Raw genomic sequence first — 18442 nt, forward strand, 5'->3', positions numbered from 1 at the left:
TTACATTCATCTAACGTGCATAACGTACAGTAACCATTACATTCATCTAACGTGCATAACGTACAGTACCCATTACATTCATCTAACATGCATAACGTACAGTACCCATTACATTCATCTAACGTGCATAACGTACAGTACCCATTACATTCATCTAACATGCATAACGTACAGTACCCATTACATTCATCTAACATGCATAACGTACAGTACCCATTACATTCATCTAACATGCATAACGTACAGTACCCATTACATTCATCTAACATGCATAACGTACAGTACCCATTACATTCATCTAACATGCATAACGTACAGTAACCATTACATTCATCTAACGTGCATAACGTACAGTACCCATTACATTCATCTAACATGCATAACGTACAGTACCCATTACATTCATCTAACATGCATAACGTACAGTACCCATTACATTCATCTAACATGCATAACGTACAGTAACCATTACATTCATCTAACGTGCATAACGTACAGTACCCATTACATTCATCTAACGTGCATAACGTACAGTACCCATTACATTCATCTAACATGCATAACGTACAGTACCCATTACATTCATCTAACGTGCATAACGTACAGTACCCATTACATTCATCTAACATGCATAACGTACAGTACCCATTACATTCATCTAACATGCATAACGTACAGTACCCATTACATTCATCTAACATGCATAATGTACAGTACCCATTACATTCATCTAACATGCATAACGTACAGTACCCATTACATTCATCTAACGTGCATAACGTACAGTACCCATTACATTCATCTAACATGCATAACGTACAGTACCCATTACATTCATCTAACATGCATAACGTACAGTACCCATTACATTCATCTAACATGCATAACGTACAGTACCCATTACATTCATCTAACATGCATAACGTACAGTACCCATTACATTCATCTAACATGCATAACGTACAGTACCCATTACATTCATCTAACATGCATAACGTACAGTACCCATTACATTCATCTAACGTGCATAACGTACAGTACCCATTACATTCATCTAACGTGGGAAGAGTCACATAAAGGCTACTCCAGATTTAGTAGCCCAAAACGGTGGTTTTGATGGTGGTGCTCATAGTCCATCACGGTGATTGTAGCGATGCTCATTGCTCATATCTCCTAACCTCCATGGCCAACAATTCCTCAAATTCGTCCATTGTCCATTGTTACTGCCCATCTGCCTCTATTCTATTCCTTTCTGGTCCTTTTCTGTTCCTTTCCTATTCTATTTAGTCTCTTTCTTTGTTGTTTGTTTTTACGTAAAATCTAAGGTCTGCAGTGGTCTTCTCTTCATCGCAGCTCAGTGACGTCATGTTGTATGAATAGACCTTAACGCTACCTCTCCATAATGAAGGGCAATGAGGAAATAGCTATCCTGTTACAACAATTTATATTTTGTACCCAGCAATGTTATTTACTTCGTTATCTCTTTCCTCGTTACCGCCAGGCAAAGACTCATGTGTGTGACATTGAGCAACGTCTCCAGGGTGTGATAAAGAGCAGGAACAAAGTGCTTGGCTTGCCTCTGTCCATAGAGGGACACGTCCACTACCTCATACAGGAATCCACAGATGACAACCTCCTCTGTCAGATGTACCTGGGCTGGGGGCCCTACTTGTAACCATTGTGTACATTCACGCACACCAGATCGAAATGTATAGTTTTTTTAACCAGTGCCAGAACCAAGGTCTGAATATTTCTGATGGATCATCAAACCTCCACCCAGCTGATATAAATTATCCAAAAGGTTAAACTTAACATTCATTGTATTGTACTGTACAGTAATGCTGCTTTTCTTGTTTTGTTACTGACTGACCACAGTCTGGTTTCATGTCCTGAAGGAAGATATTTGTTTCACTACTGTGGATTTGTTTTTTGTATTAAAACAAATCTGTTTTTTGATGGTTTTGCAAACCTGTGTCTGTCAATTTGGGAACGGTCTAGTTTTGAAAGAGAATGAAATGAAATAGGGGAGAACGGGGTAAGATCTCCTTTATAGCTCTATGGGTAATCTCCAGGAGTTCCTCAATAGGGAACACGCCGATCAGCAGCAATCGCACCATTTGGGTTGGAGTGGTGCTGTTGGAGGCCCTGTTGCAGAGGACTCCTGATCCTTTCACTATTTCAATCTGAAAAATATCACATTTAAGTTTTAACACATTTAGACCTGAGGAGGATTCTAAAAACGACTTATAAATCCTAAAGCCTTGTTTATACTTCACTTCATGTGCAACGGTCCTATGCTGGAAAATAGAAGATATGCAAACTCACAGCACATCTCATTCAAGACTCCAAATACATTATATGGTCATGGGTCAAAAGTGCCCTTCTGGGCACAGGTCTCCACTAGCCTGGCTAATAAGCCAGACTCAAATCACACTGTCGTGTGGTATTTGAGTCTGGAGAGGCTGTGCATGGATCTTGTTTCCCGGGGGGGGCGGGGTTCAAACATTTTCTCTTTGACGCAATTGGTCAGAGCTACTGTCAGTCAAAGGTCTCAAGCATTGAAAGTCACTGTACCAAAGCCCACCCATATTGCATACCGTGTCCCGATTGGCCGCCCCAGTTCTCTGGTGTAGGAAATGGGCGTACAATTGAGCCTCTCCAGACCGTAATCCGCCGGCAGGCAATTTTATTTTGCCAACGGCTGATTCGGTCTGGCTTATTAGCCAGGCTAGGTCTCCACCAGGAGGATAGGAGAGTGTGTGCATGATGTTTGGCAAAATGTTTAGGAGTAATTTAAACATGTTTGTTTGGGTGTGTGTGTGTGTGTGTGTGAGACGCAACTTGGCCTGTGAGCGCCACCATGAGGCTGATTTGAAAACTGTCAAGTGGCATTTCTTCCTCAGCCTATAGTGGGAATAGGCATGCACGGCTTGGGAAGCCGTGGATATGCACGGAAGCCGCACAGCTTGGGAAGCCGTGGATATCCACGGTTTGGGATATCCGTGGATATGCACGGCTTGGGATACACTGCCATTTCTTCCTTCTCAGACTGCATTTCTTTCATGTGGATTCCAAGGGATTCGATTTCTCAAAAGTTGCGTAACTAATCTGACAGTGCCTGTTCCTCTCCGACCTGATGTGCATCACTTCAATGTCCACAACTTCAGTTATGATATTTAGCGTGGTGACTTCTCCTTGCACCAGCCATCCAAACTTTCCAGTGCAACCAGTCCTTCATTCAGTCTCTCCATTTTTTCCTGTGACCATTTTCCAATATTGGTCTCCGCCAATTAGGACTCCTAATTCCACTGCATCCATCCCTATGATGGGTACATCTGCTATGGGCATTCCTTTTGCTTCCAAGTCCCTCCTTATCTTTCCGTTTGGCGCTTTAATCATAGAAGAGCTCAACTTGGGTGTTTCAAAATGGACATCAATGCTTTGATTGTTCTTAATATTTCTCAAACGAGCCTTCACTTTCCTGCAGGTAATTCTCTGGGGTGTTTTTGAACCAAACAATACATATTCAACGTTTCTTTACCTATATAACTGGCAGGTTAAGTGCTCTGGAAATATCCTCTTTAATGAAACTGCGGGTGCTACCCCCATCTAATAGGCACCTGGCTACTTGGCTTTGCGTTGGTGCATCTATCCAAATGGTAGCTGTCTGCAGTAATACTGTATACTATTGTCAGAGTTGCTTGCTACACTAACTGCATCTGCAACACTGTGGTCAGCCTGTCTGTCGTTGCCGTGGTCGGCGCGTCTATCATGTGCTGTATATTGACTGGCTGCTTGATTGCAAACTGTTTTGTGGTGTCTGCGCCCACACTCTTCACAGTGAATGCCCTGCGTTCTACAATTACGCGCGACATGTCTGCCTACCAGACATACAAAACACCTGCCTTGTTTCCTCAGTGTTTCTCTTCTTAGTTCAACATCAGTTCAGTAGCCTACAGTTCTTGGATTTGTGATTATATTATACCATTACAGAATATGCATTTGAATCTCTGAAACTCGCAGCATGGAATGCAGCTGTCGAGGCAGCGCCGCCGCTGTATATCCTGCTCTTAAACAGGCATGGGCAAACCATCCTCTAACTATATGAGTAATTCTTCCACATTACTATATACATTAAAGGAATACAAGATATACAAACACTCAACTATTTCACAGGTCCAATTAATTTAGAGAACCTAACATAAACAAGACCAAACATAATACAGACAGGAACAAACACTCCTTATACACCCTCCAATCTAAAGAGGAGTGCCAGCACTGCAGAGGGGAGACGGGTGACAGACATACCAATGCAACTTCAGTGTTCTGTTCTCAATGTGTGTGGAGGGTACACAAATAAACAGACAGCTAACACTTGACTTGAAGAGACGGTCAGAGGCAGAGTAAAGTTGAAGGGGCTTTTACTTCTTTCGTTATGTTCTGAAATGGAACATGACATTCAGTGTCAATAAATACAAATAAACATTTAAAACTCTTTCAACCATTGTGTTAATTACTAAAAATGTCATGTGTACAATATATATAAAACCGTTTAGGCTACTTCCAGTCCAGCTGTTTGTCAATTGATCAAGTTGACTTAACTGGTCTATTTGCAAGGTCCTTGATATTGTCTAAGGGCAGGGGCTGCCCCGTGACAGATCCCATCTCTCACACGTTACAATTCTGGAAATTCCTGAAATAATACATTTAAAAAAAGGTTTCAGCACCACGGAGAGCGCTCTCCGCACTGACAAGGTGCAGCGGTATAGAGCGTCGCAGTCCCACCCCCTTTCAGAACGACGAGTGGCCCAGGGAATGAATCCCAATGCATTTTTCAAATAGACATTTCAAAACGTATTTATTTAAAGACCTTTTAAGCGTCGTACGAAGCCAACTCTTGTCGTTGCAATAGAAAGAAACCCCTTATTCTTTCTCTAAATAATCGTGTCCTCCGCCCGGCGCCATGACTTGCTAGCTGGGTAGTCCAGTGCGGACTGGTGATTTCATTTGTATTGGTGCCGAGTGGAAGCACAACCGATTGTTTTAATTCAAAGTGGTATATATTCTGTGAAATGTTTATCGTCATTCCGAGTACCAACTGTTGCAGACTGGTCTGATTTTTATTTTGTTGATGGTTTTGCAAATGTCTGTCTGTCTGTAGGCTAGACCTGCAGCTTACTGTCAGCCTGCTGCTATGTAAAAGACCTGTAAGAACGTTAAGAGGATAATGGAGAGGATAATCATGTGAGTGGAAGATAGGGGGAGAGAGGAGATGTGTTTGTTTTGTGTGAATCGTCTTTGTTGCATTTCGTCATGAGTTCAGATACTCAACGAGTTTCAGTATTTTTGATCGTCACTGTGCTTCTTTTTATCAACGTTTGGCTGATGTTCATGATGGCATTCGGATAACAAACGAGGGTGTAGTGATGGTGAAAGTTCGGCTAGATTTGTGCGACTGGGAACGGTCTAGTTTGTGAAAGAGAATGGGGATGAATGCGGTACGTGTTTTGTGCGCCTTTTGGGGCGGTTTCCACAGGATTTGGTGATTATTATTTTTTTATCCAGCTGTTATTATTAGGCTAAGTATATTTAACACAGCCAGAGACTTCCCGTCGCCTTTCGAATGCGGCGGCTCGAGTGACGCCACTCGATTGTACGCGGTCCTGCGCCGTGACGCACGGGACGGGACGGGTGTAAGCCGCGACCGAGCGCAAATCTACCGGGAGGTAAACAACCGGCAATCTGTAACTCTATAAACGAAACGGAGGACAGATCTCTGCGGCAAAGACACGTCTTGTCCTTGTGATGCGAAGGATGGCGCTGGCGTCCGCACGGTAGGCCTTGAAGAGCAACACGTGTGGCATCATCATGGCCTGCCCTGGTAATGTGCTGTATACGGAATCGTGGTGAAGTCATTGGAGGGCATCCAGACCAGACACTCGTCTGACCAACCGCGACCTTGGAGACATGGATTTGACGAGTCTGGCTGTAGACGCGGGGCAGTTTATCAACCGCGCAGTCCAGGTGAACAATTCTAGTTATCTCTACAGCTTCTCTGGCACATTCACTGTTTTATACTGATGACTGATCTCCACGTGTTTATATTGGCAGCGGTTGCTGTAGTATAGGCTAGTCTATTGATTGATTGATTGAAATATTTATTAACAGTTTGTAGAATTTACAGTACATTTTAAGCACAAACTCAATACAAAGACTGTCTAGGCTATGTATATTCTACTTTGACTATATTTGATGAATTGAACAAGGTGGACCCTCTTGTAAACAAGTGTAATGCTTAATTGGGTCGTCCACTCACAGTTAACAGTCTTTGTATTGAGTTTGTGCTTGAAATGTATTGTAATTCTGCAAACTGTTAATAAATATTTAAATCAATCAATCAATCAACATATTATGCTCCCATCTTTAACCAGTACACTGGTGAGACGCTGGGCCAGGCGGAGAAAACCGAGTTGGGCAGTGGGTTGGAGGTGCTGCTGTCCCGGGCTGAATCCACCAAGACCTGGACGGACCAGATCATCTCCCAGACTGAGATTTTACTAGAGCCCAGACCCGGTGAGGGAATCTCATCTCACTTTAATATCCTACTTCCTAGATATTTCCCCCCCTTATAATCAATGATTATATAGGCTGACATCAGATGATGACTGAATATGTTGTTTTGTTGCCTACATCAACCCAGTAAGTAGCCTCGGAAACCCAGACGATTTTATTTACCCAGCAAGTAAAGTGACCCAATATAATGAATCAATGAGAGTTTAGTGGTCTGTAGGTTAAATGAGGTGAACCACCCAGAGGCATGTCTGCTAGATGAGGGTTTGATACATGCTGCCCTAGATTGAGAGTCAAACATGATTAATTTGTCTGTAAGCCTGCCTTTTGTATTCTCTTCTTATGATAATCATCATTTACATTTATTTTAACATGAGACGACGAACAACAATGACCACAATATCATTCTACGAACAACAGTGGGTACATTTGACCCTTTGATTAGCCAGTGTATGACCTCTGTTTGACCGCGGATCCACAGGAGCACGGTTAGAGGACAAAGTGTACGGGCATCTGGACTGGAGCATCCCACTGCGACCTCGAGAAATTGAGACGCTTGGAGACCACATGACCCAGGCAGGGATGGAGATGGGGTCCAACACACCTTATGGTATATATAGATATAGGCTACATGCATAGGGGGGTGGGGTCATTTGGGTCTGAATGTCCCCGCACTGGCTACGTGACAACAATATATAGCTTCATTCACTTGATTGATAAATGTGTCCTGTGTTGAACATTTCAGTGAGGAGAAAAAAAAGGGAACGAACAAATAACAATAGATTCAGAATCACTTTTCACATCACAAGTTTACAGAAGTGAAGAAGTGGGTGAAATTAGTTTTTGTGCACCGTACTCATCGTGTCGTTATTGTTTGGAATAAAGAGAGGGAAGAAGCGGGGGTATGGGGGAAGGAGATCAGAATAGGAGATGATATCAAACAGCAGAAACAAACACAAAATTATATTCCATTTGCTCCTTGCTTTATGATGTGTCTGATGTCTACATTGTAGTGCCTTTAGTCTTCTTTTTGTTTTGCTCTCTGTAAATAATTCTAAAAAGAAAAATCCTTGGTGTTTCCTGTCTCAGTGGACACAAGTGTCCTGTGGGTGTTATGTAGTAGTATACTAAATGGTTGGACTACAACTCCCATGAGGCTTTTTTTCCTGAAATGTTTGACACATTTACCAATCATGTGATGAACCTACTGTATATTCTGTCCTATTCACTGCTTCATTTATGCCTGTAGAAGGTCAATAGACAGAAAGCTTGCTATCCAAAGAAAATAAAAATATAGATTTTGCACATATTTGATCGTGCAGAGCCTCCCTTTATTTTCTTTATCATATCTATTCTAAACCATTGTGACTCAACTGTTTTTATTATTTTGACAAGCTTTGGCAATGTAAACATTAAAGTTAAAGATCTGTAAGGGTCCATTTGGTTACCAACTTTCCATCATTTAGCTGGGGACCACCTGGAACCCCCTCAAGGAACACTGGTGGTCCACAGATATAGAGTATAGTGCTTTATAAAAAATAAATAAAGTAAATCCAACAACAGAATGAATGCATGAAGACATTGTGATGTTTTTGTTTAGTTTAGTTTTTAATGTTTTTCATTATTACATTTCTCATGCTTGATCCTTATGGATCCACTCATTGGGATCACAGTCAATAGAAGTTATTTTACACATCGGTTTGATGCTGTGTGGGCCTCCTTTGTTTGGATCGTTAACTATTGTTCACCGTTTCAGTCCTAGGCTGGGCTCCAACTGTTCCTCAGAAAATGTTTTCTTTATTTCTTTATTAATTTCTTCATTTCACCTTTACACTTGTGTTTAGGGACGGCACTGCTCAGATGTGGAGAAGCTCAGAAGCAGATGGGAGAGGCAGAGCGGAAGTTTGCCCAAAGCACCTGCATCCACTTCCTGACACCTCTCCGTAGTTTCACTGAGGGCGAATATAGAGTCATCCAGGTAATAAATGAACCTCTTGAATCTCTCTCTTTCTCTCTCACACAAGGGAGAAGCCATAGACCCCCATTTGATGCCATTTTCCAGGTGGTATCTCTGAGTTAGGGTTAGTGTTCATTTAAAAACCTAACCTAACTAAATTTGGTTCCCATCTATCAATCATTTGACTGGGTGGGCCGGGACCCTCTGAAACCCCCTCTAGGCTCTCTGGGTGTTCCGCTTTGAGAACCACTGGTCTATGACATATCTATTATGGATGAATTCAAATTTGGGCAAGGTTTCAGCCTGACAAGACTACATTGACTTAAAACATCTAGGACCAGATTTACAAATGAAATTCACGACCACGTGTAAATGAAGTGCGTAAATAAGTGTATATATAATCCGTATGCTCAATCTCACGTGTCATTCACCGAAGGGGCTGTAATGGCTTCATTTGTGCGTATCGCGGGTGTAGCTCATTTCGCCTCTTTCCCAAGCGTTTTGCCTGGTGTTGCCTGGTGTAATAGAACATCCACACCCATTTCACGCCATATAAGGCAACAGGAAATACCTTGGGTGAAAAAAGTCATCATATGCTCCGTGAACCGTGATGCACCGCACCGCATGAACTTGTAGATCAGCTTATTTTGGTAAGCGAATCTCTCACAATGTCAACTGGCTGAACGTTACAAAGTATAGACGCCTTTAACGCCTTAACAGACGACGTCACACTGATGACTGATAAGCACCAGCATGCACGCGCATGCCGGCTGCAGAAGAACCCTGCCTCTCATAAGATGCAATGGAAAAGTTCTAACTGAACTCACGTGTAAAAATGCCCCATCAAACTTTCAGATGCTGTTTTTCTCCCAGTGTGGAGGAAGAATGATTAGGATTTTTATTGTGATCTCTCGCCCTTGAAATTTATAATCCTTGGTTTCTGTTGTGTGTGTGAAGAATAAAAATCCAGTTGCTGTCATAAGAACGGGAGGTGCGCTCATGATCACGGCAGCAGAGCCTGTTGTGCACGGCTGCACGCTCACCTGCAGCCCATCAAGTATAATTTATACTCCGTCCCGCGATGGTGTCACGCACGCAGACCTCTACACTCACAACAGTCACATCCGCGATGAGATGAGAGCTTGTATATCTGTGCGCAATACTGTTGGGCAGGCCCAGGCCGTAGCGTAACGGTCTGGGCACCGGACTGGTGAACCAGTCGCGGTGTGCCGCGGGTTCGACTCCCGGACCCGACACGGCCTTTACCGCATGTCATCCCCCCATCTCTCTCCCGTTTCCTGTCAGCCTACTTTCTATCCCTTAAAAAATCAATAAAGGCGTAAGCCGCAAAAAAATATCTTAAAAAAAAAAAATACTGTTGGGCAATGAAGTATAAATGTCTCCTAGGGTGCACCTCGTCTAGCCAACACACGAGAGATTGAATGAACTGAAACCAGCGCTCCCCAAAACAACAGGTTTGGAGATCTGTTGGGAATTGATTACATCATGAAACAGTCACGTGGGCACAGTCCCAAACAAATAATTGGTCTATAAACTACTCAGCCTACTCTCATTTAAAATGCAATTCCAAGGCTATACTTGGCAATTATATTATAAAACTTAAAAGACATTTCTTTCTATTGAACAATTCGCCTCTTTTTAACTTTTTAGCTTTGCAGAGGCTCCATTGATTAATGAGGGGAGTCTGTCTTTTAGATTAAGATCAATATAGTAGCCTATTAATAGCACAAAAAAATGCCCAGCGACGGCAGTGACATTAAGGCATGATGAGGAGAGCGCTGGAGAGCTGGCTTAAAACCTAACTAACTAACCGACTTGAAAACTCGCCGATGCCATTCAATAATGTGGACTTCTATTTTGTTTATATAATTAGCCCTAGTCTATCTCTGTCAGACCGTCATGTTTGTGAACCATAGAATATGCATGCATCGATTTCAGCTATATATATATACAGTATAATATCATTTTTTGTGTTGACCAATGTTGGGGACAACAAAAAAAGAAAAAATAATTCTATAACGTGGAAATGGTCGGAAATGTCGGTACGCTCAAAGTATGAGTGTAAATTGCTTGCTGAATCTGGCCCCTAGACCTACAGTACTACACTATGTCTGTTCAATATTGTCAGCCTGTCAGGCCACACAATACAAGATGAAGTGTAGTGTATATTTGACCATAGAAGAAGGCTACATTACATCTGTCAATGTACTCCAACAGAGGACCCCTGATTTACTGTTTTTAATTATTTGAGGAAAACTGAATCCATTCTCTTTGGATCAAATAGAAATCTCAGCAAGTTATTATCAAATTGGGATTTTAAGGGGACTAACAGTTAAGACATGTGAATCCCTTGACTCCTTCAAAACCGCTCTCAAAGGTCACCTATGACGCCTGCAATTCGAAACTGCCCCCCGTAAAAGCCGAAGTCCCCCTTACTGTATATGTTTTTGTCTCCACCAGGCCGAAGGCATGGGGGGAGAGTATGTTTTTCCGTCCGTGTGTCCGTCCGTCCGTGTGTCCGTGTGTCCGTCCGTCCGTGTGTGTGTCCGTGTGTGTGTCCGTGAGCAGCTAATCTCGGCCACCGTTAACCCGGTCGATTGCCAAATTTTGCACACACACTCCCTGGATGCCAACGATGAACCTCTGCCCCAAACTTTCCAGAACGGCCTGTTATAGCGCCACCAGGAGGCCGCTTTGTGCAAAACAAGTTTTTGCACAGTACACCTACAGATTTTGTCCAAACATCACGCAAATTGGTACACAGTCTCTCTAGAGCCATTCAACGAAACGGGTCTTTCAGATTTCTCCATCCTGATTGGTTAAGATTGGCTTCCAAAGTTCACAGGAGTGCTCAGTTTCAAACAAAATGCTGCAAATCATGAACACATCGTGTGATTTCCGTGAAATTGTGCACCCACATTCCCACTAGGCCGAGGACAAAATGCCACATGAACAATTTTAACTCAGCCTCAAGGTGGCGCTATAACTGGCCGAAAAGTGTTTTTACCTCTAACTGCACGGATCTGTGGATAATTTACTTTTGTTGCCCTTTTATCCAACCACCAGATGAAGGCAAGCTGCAATGTCCTACATTCCTATCCTGGTGGAGACCTGTGCCCAGAAGGGCACTTTTTTTTTCCCTGTTTACCTCCTTATATGAGAATTTCCTGTTTTTTTTATATAGAAGTGTATATTTGTACTGATGAATTGAAAATGGTGGACTCTGTTGTAAACAAGTGTAATGCTTTATGGTGTCGTCCACAGTAATTATGTATGTAATATATTGAGTTTGAAATGTACTCATTTAGCATACTGTTAGCAAATACTTCAATCAATCAATCACACAAACTGTTATACCACAAAGTGCAGCGAGGAGGCTCCCTTTTGCAACTCTCTCTGCCGCTCACTCTGCATTTGTTGCTCTCTCACACTTTCTGTACTTCTGTCATTTGGGTAATCTTTAATGTTACCTTGCTTATACTGTTCGTCCACAGTAAAGTCCTGTATCCTGCTGATATGTGTGCGTAGTTTGGTTATAAATTGTGTGTCTGTATGCGTGCATAGGATGAGCGCAGGCTGCTAGTGAATACGCGTTTGGATTTGGACATAGCGAAGAGCAGGCTCAGGAAAGCCCACGAGGCGGAGGCAGAGGCCACAGTGAGTTACCATGACCATGTATCAATAGACCCGCATCCCCAACATGTTTTCATTAACGCATTCTTTATTGGATAAAACCATATTACTCTTGTATTATTGTACTCATTATAACACAGTCGCATGAAGGTCACTGTGCTCAGTTGTCCATATGCTTCAGCATCTTTTTAGGTTTTATTCTCTCTCTCTCTCTCTCTCTCTCTCTCTCTCTCTCTGAATGTCAGAATCTGAATTCCACTCGCAACCCATTAGCAGATGACTATGTGGGTCAAGTCTCCTACATGTTTAGCTTCCTTCGGGTCAAGTGGCTCAAGGTTCGTCCCCTCTCTCTCTCTCTCTCTCTCTCTCTCTCTCTCTCTCTCTCTCTCTCTCTCTCCCTCTTTCTCTCTCTCTTTCTCACCTCTCACACACATATATATTGAATCTTGCTTATTGGATAATGAATTTTGTGTAATTGTGTGTCAATTTTATACCATCAGGTGTGGGCTCAGGAGATCTCTCAGGTGAGTTCATCTTAATTAAGGAAGTTTGTTCACACTGAGAAGAAAGTGTTTGAACACAGCATTAAGTGCGCGTGTGCGCATGTGTGCGTGTATGTGCGTGTGCGTGCGTGTGCTTTTCTGTAGGCAGAGATGGAGCTGAGGATCTGTCAGAGTCTGTTTGAGAGACAATCGGAGATCACCAGACGGCTTTTGGAAGGAATAAGTAACACTCATGTGTGTATAAAAAACACACACTCATGCAACACCATACTGTAAAAGTGTTAATTTAATGGCAACTTTAATTTACAGTGTGGGTGTCATTGTAGGGTTGGGTTCCGTTAGGCAATTCAGTGTCTGTTTTATAGTCACAGTTTACTAAACTGAACACACCTAACGGCGAATCGCTGCATAGGCTCCATGTTTAAACAACAAGCCATTTTTGGACAAGTCTCAGTTGAGAGAACCCCTCCTTTACCCTGCCAACACAAGAGCAGTCAGTTCATCCTCAGGTGAAGTAAAACACTGCTACACAGCAAGGGCATCATTTTATCCAATCCCATTCCAAACATTTAGGATGCTTTAAATAAAGATTAGGTTCTTCTTTATAAGATAAGGTTCTTTATCCTTTTCATTAGGGATCTCAAATCTCAACCCCTACCTTCATATAATTGGTCCTCACTAGTAATAATCATGCTAACATAGCACAATTTGTTCCTACTCAGTCGGTGTCTCATAGGAGGGCTGTGGGCAGTTCAGAATCCCGTCCACCAGTGACATCATCGATGGGGAATCCAACCTAATAGAAACAGCAGGCTTTTTATTCCTGAAAAATTGCAAAAATGGAAGCCATCGCTCTCAAGATAATAAAAATCGAAATATATATCTTGTAATATCAGCCCTCCTATGAGACAGACTGAGTAGTGAGGACCAATTATATGAATATAGGTTGAGAAGTGATGAAGTGGTCCTTTAACAATGCTGCATGTATATTTCTTCTTGATAGATCACTTGTTGTAGAGACAGGATTACATCATCGTCGTGTGTGTTCCTACTTCCTACTGTATTGTGATTTGTGAATGTGCTTATATAGGAGGGGGTGTGTCTGATCAAATATCAAATATCTAAATATTGAATCAAGAAACTGCTGTCTGGACACAAAAGCTGTGTCCAAATGTTAAAATGACAGAAGTGCATCCCTAGATAGGTTCCTTCTTAATAATACAGTACCAGACGTGAGGGTGTCACATCTTTATTAATCATTTCAAGTGGCAAACCTACCTACTACATCAGCTATTAAGCTGGCATGGGAAAATGAGCTGGGGACTTCAATTTCAGACGAGCTCTGGGAAGACAGCCTTTTTTTTTTTTTTTTTTTTTTTTTAAAGATATTTTTTTGCGGCTTGCGCCTTTATTGATTTTTTAAGGGATAGAAAGTAGGCTGACAGGAAACGGGAGAGAGATGGGGGGATGACATGCGGTAAAGGCCGTGTCGGGTCCGGGAGTCGAACCCGCGGCACACCGCGACTGGATCACCAGTCCGGTGCCCAGACCGTTACGCTACGGCCTGGGCCTGGGAAGACAGCCTTGAAGAAATTAATGCGTGCTCTATCAATTCCAGACATTGCCTTATCCAGTTTAGAGTCATACATAGACTCCATTATTCTAAATTAAAATTACATAACATATACCCAGATATTTCTTCGCATTGTGACAAATGTAATACAATAGATGCAAATCTTCTTCATAGCTTCGCCCTTTGCCCTCGGATACAAAGATATTGGATTAAGATATTTGAGACGCTCTCTGATATTTTGAGTATTCATATTGACCCGATCCTGTACTAATAATTCTGGGTTTGTCAGAATCCATGCCTATGTTGACGAGAGCACAGAAACAACTCTTCTCATATGGTCTGATTACAGCGAAAAAACTAATTCTGACACACTGGAAGAAGGAGGAGGCTCCTGCATTTAAGCACTGGTTAAATGAAATGACTAGTACACTTCATCTTGAGAGAATAAGGTATTTCCTGAGAAACAGGGAGAGACAGTTTGATAAGGTTTGGCTGCCCCTTGTCCATTACCTGAGTAGAAACGATTAATAGACAGGATACCATTGATATGGTTGACTGTACGCCATTTTCTTTTTAGATGTTTTCCATGAGCTTTCTATCATCTTATTATAGTATGCAGTGTCACTGAGCAGTATGGGTGGGAGGGTTAAGGGATTTCTTTCTCTTTTTTGTCTTGTTTATTTTTTCTTTCATTTTGTTTCATAAAAAAAGTATTTCATATCATAATGTTTGTAATAATTTATAATCTGTTCAATAAAAACATATTTGACAAAAAAAAATAAAAAATGACAGAAGTGTTTTAAACAAGGGATAGTTGTTAGTGGTACTTGTTGAGAAATAATGACAGACGATGTTTAAACACAGAGACGAAGTCGAGGTGTTTAATCATCCAATTACCGCCGCATCAATCCTTATCCCGCTTATTACACGGCTACTTTATCAATACATTAATAAATTGTCCTTGCTTGCGGTAATGAAAGTATTCCATAAGTGTCGCGCTGGCTGTCTGCCCAGCTCCAGCAGTCGCCTGAGAAAACAAGGAACTGAGTTTTGATCAAATAGAATATTTTTGTAGTTACTGCATTGTCAATTTCTCGCTTCAAATGTTTTCAAAAACATTCTTGAGAGCAATGTTTAGCTGTAAATGACATTGCGTGTTTGTTTACATAGCTGTCTGGATGTTGGATACAGCATTAAATCCAAGCAGCGCAGCCAGGTGCTCTGAAGCATTGATTAAACAGCTGTCTCTTATTAGCGGAGCGGACATTATCAAGAAATAACACACCACTGAATTCACCGATTGACCAATCAGAATCAAGCATTCAACCAAGGCGTGTAATATAGTGAAAGAAACGTTCAAGTGGTTACATTTCACATGTTTAGCTTATGCCTTTTGTGATTTGACCATGGACAGTCTTATCAGCCACCAGGTCAATCTGTTTCCCAGGATGAACAAGTGGCCTCGTGGCCACAAAGACTGCCCTGCAACCAGAGCCCAACAGGTCTGTTACCCTGTGACCACAGCTGTCCTGCTTTTACAGCACATTGTAGGTCTTTGGCACTCATATTCATAGAGCACATGCATGCACGCGCACACACACACACACACACACACACCTCACAGATTTACCAGTAAGACGCCTGAGGACGAGAATTGACCTCACCCCAAAGGGCGTGGTCGCGTGCACGCATCCGCCTCGTTGACGGCAGACTGCTGGGCGAGCGCTGGCGCTTTGGCATGGGTAGTCAGATCAACATGGAATGAATTATGCACTTCCCATATATGGAGCATGTCTTGAGTGTACAGGGTTTGATGAGGTCAGTTCAACATATGGAATGTCAGAACAGGTTAGCTCCATACGGTATATGGAGATCTAAGCATGGTAGCGGGGACATTCTCTTGAGTGTACAGGTTTTGAGGGCCCAGGTAGGGCCGGGCCTTAATTTTCGGCCTGTTGAGAACTCTAGTTTTCGCTGGCTGCCGGGGGCACTAATAATAACTTTGGGGCAGGCCCGTCTAGAGTTTGAATGCACAGGTATAAGTCAAAAGGGAAACATCGAAGAGGAATGATGGATGGGGAAGGATCAGCATATGGAATGTCAGAACAGGTTTTGACATATCCAATTATCCATATATGGAGATCTAAGGGTTTGAGGTCAGATGAGTTGCTGACCAATATTGATGACATCAGGGATCTCCATATATGGGCTTAACTGCGACAGCAGGTCGCATTTACTTTATATCCATCCCTGATGATGTCACGTGATGTAACGATGACCTGGGCACCATATATGAGAGCTGATGTCACGTGATGTCCATAGTTAACTGTCGCAATTAACACAGCTTTCTGTGTGTGTGTGTGCGTGTGCGTGTGCGTGTGCGTGTGTGTGTGTGTGTGTGCGCGTGTGCGTGCATGAATGACAGACCAACCATATGGGGAGTCTTATTGACTTTGTGGAGGCTCAGTCCTGTTACTATGACCAGTGTTACCAACATGCCCAGGAGCTCCAGAGACAGCTGTCCAGGTCGGTATGTCTGTGACACCACTGCAGATGATTCCCTAAACAAAACGTTATTGATATGCAAGAGATAATGTATGACACAGCGGTAGCTGTTGAGAAATAATGACCCCGCCAGGATGTCTAAACACTGAGACGAAGTTGAGGTGTTTAATCATCCTGAGGGGCATTATTTCTAAACGACTACCGTCGCGTCATACATTATCCCGCTTATTACCAGGCTACTTTAATACATTTATCAATTGACCCAAAAGTAACAACAAAACAAGGTATTTCCTTGGTTACAAAAAAAGTATTCGCTTCAAATGTTTTCAAAAAACATTCTTCAAGAGCAATGTTTAGCTCTTTGATTAGGGAGCCATCTGTTATAGAGCGTTCATTATCAAGGAATAACACACTGATTTCAGCGATTGACCAATGAGAATCAAGCATTCAATCAAGCCGTGTAATAAATATACATAACGATAGCCCTTCTGCCTTGCCTTGCAGTATTCCTGCTGTCTTCTGCTCCAATAATTGGCAGACAGCAACCAGCAATGGAATAAATCAGCCATCAACCAGCAGCAAAAATGTAGCCAATGGGCCCTCAGAGATGAACCTGAAGACTCCTGTACCTGTAATAATCCACCAACCTCCAGGCTTTAATGAGCCAGCTGATATCATGCCTGGAAATGAAAAGCCATGCAGCACGGAGTCATCTCTTCCCACACAACAACCTGACAAGGCAAACGACAACAACGGCAACAACAATTCCTCAAGTAACCGACAGCTAACTAAGTGCCCAGAGTCCTTGCTAACCAGTGGAGAAGTCAGCCAATCTTCTGCCACCAAACATTCAACAGAAACGATAACGGGCCGATGCCCAACATTTAATGAAACAGCCAGTCCACACATGATCAGCGAGGAAAGTGCAAATGAATCTCCAACGACCAAAGAAACCTATAGCCAGTCTGTGGCACAAAATGATATGACTATCAAGCTCACCTCCAGTGAACTGATTTGTCCAATTGCCGGTGTAATGGCTACTGATCTGCAAGCTACCAGTGAGATGGATAGTGATCTCCAGACAACCTCTAACACAGATGGCCAGTCTGTAACAGTAAATGAAATGGTTGGGAAACCCTTGCCATCCAGTCAAACAGCTAGTGAGTCTCTGGCAATCAGTGGAACCGATACACCCCTCTTGGTGCCCTAGGGGACTTTTAATGAGCCCTCAACATCAATTGGTCAAGTATCTACAACTCCTTTGACAAATGAAACTGCCAGTGAGCCCCAAGCAAATAATGACATTTCAGGCAAGCCTTTGACACCTGAAGGACCAGTGAGCTTGCAATCAATCGTTAATCGAACGGTGAGCTCAGTCTCAACGGTTGATGAGCCTCCAACATCCAGAGAAATGGCTCGTGAGCCCAATGACACAGTGAGTGAGCCCTTTCTAAGTGATGAAAGGAATGGTGAATCACAGGCTACCAACCTAGAGAACATCAAGCCGCCTTTATCAGGCAGTGAGTTTGAGCTTCAGTAGAAAATGGATCAGTCTCCATGTCAGCCACATTGTATTCTCTCGACCAGTCGTGGTCGATTGACCCGCAATATTTATTGTTGCCCTCACATGGGCCCTGCCATGGGCCCTGCCATGTGTTCTTAGATACATTTTAGAAGGCA

At 42.6% G+C, this 18442-nt stretch overlaps 3 protein-coding genes across 3 annotated transcripts in view; 2 read left to right on the top strand and 1 right to left on the bottom strand.

Annotated features, from left to right (window-relative positions):
• Positions 1-1893, top strand: part of atr (ATR checkpoint kinase) — a 48739-nt gene extending 46846 nt beyond the window's left edge. Inside the window, exon 48 of the mRNA XM_083792866.1 lies at positions 1502-1893. Coding sequence (XP_083648992.1) covers positions 1502-1675 — 174 coding nt within the window. The 3' untranslated portion in view covers positions 1676-1893. The remainder of the gene's footprint in view (positions 1-1501) is intronic.
• LOC310878260 (serine/threonine-protein kinase PAK 2-like) overlaps positions 1-18442 on the bottom strand; it is a 155621-nt gene that overhangs the window by 130787 nt on the left and 6392 nt on the right. The gene's annotated exons all lie outside the window — the stretch shown is intronic.
• On the top strand, positions 5923-18093 carry LOC310878537 (endophilin-B1-like). The gene is made up of 10 exons (XM_083792867.1): positions 5923-6024; positions 6432-6573; positions 7052-7180; positions 8415-8548; positions 12113-12205; positions 12427-12516; positions 12682-12705; positions 12829-12918; positions 16683-16783; positions 17267-18093. Exons 1-10 carry the CDS (start codon positions 5968-5970, stop codon positions 17970-17972), a joined length of 1566 nt encoding a protein of 521 aa, XP_083648993.1. The 5' UTR covers positions 5923-5967; the 3' UTR covers positions 17973-18093.

Source organism: Protomyctophum parallelum, assembly GCF_964188405.1.
Source record: "Protomyctophum parallelum genome assembly, chromosome: 20".
NCBI lineage: Eukaryota > Metazoa > Chordata > Actinopteri > Myctophiformes > Myctophidae > Protomyctophum > Protomyctophum parallelum.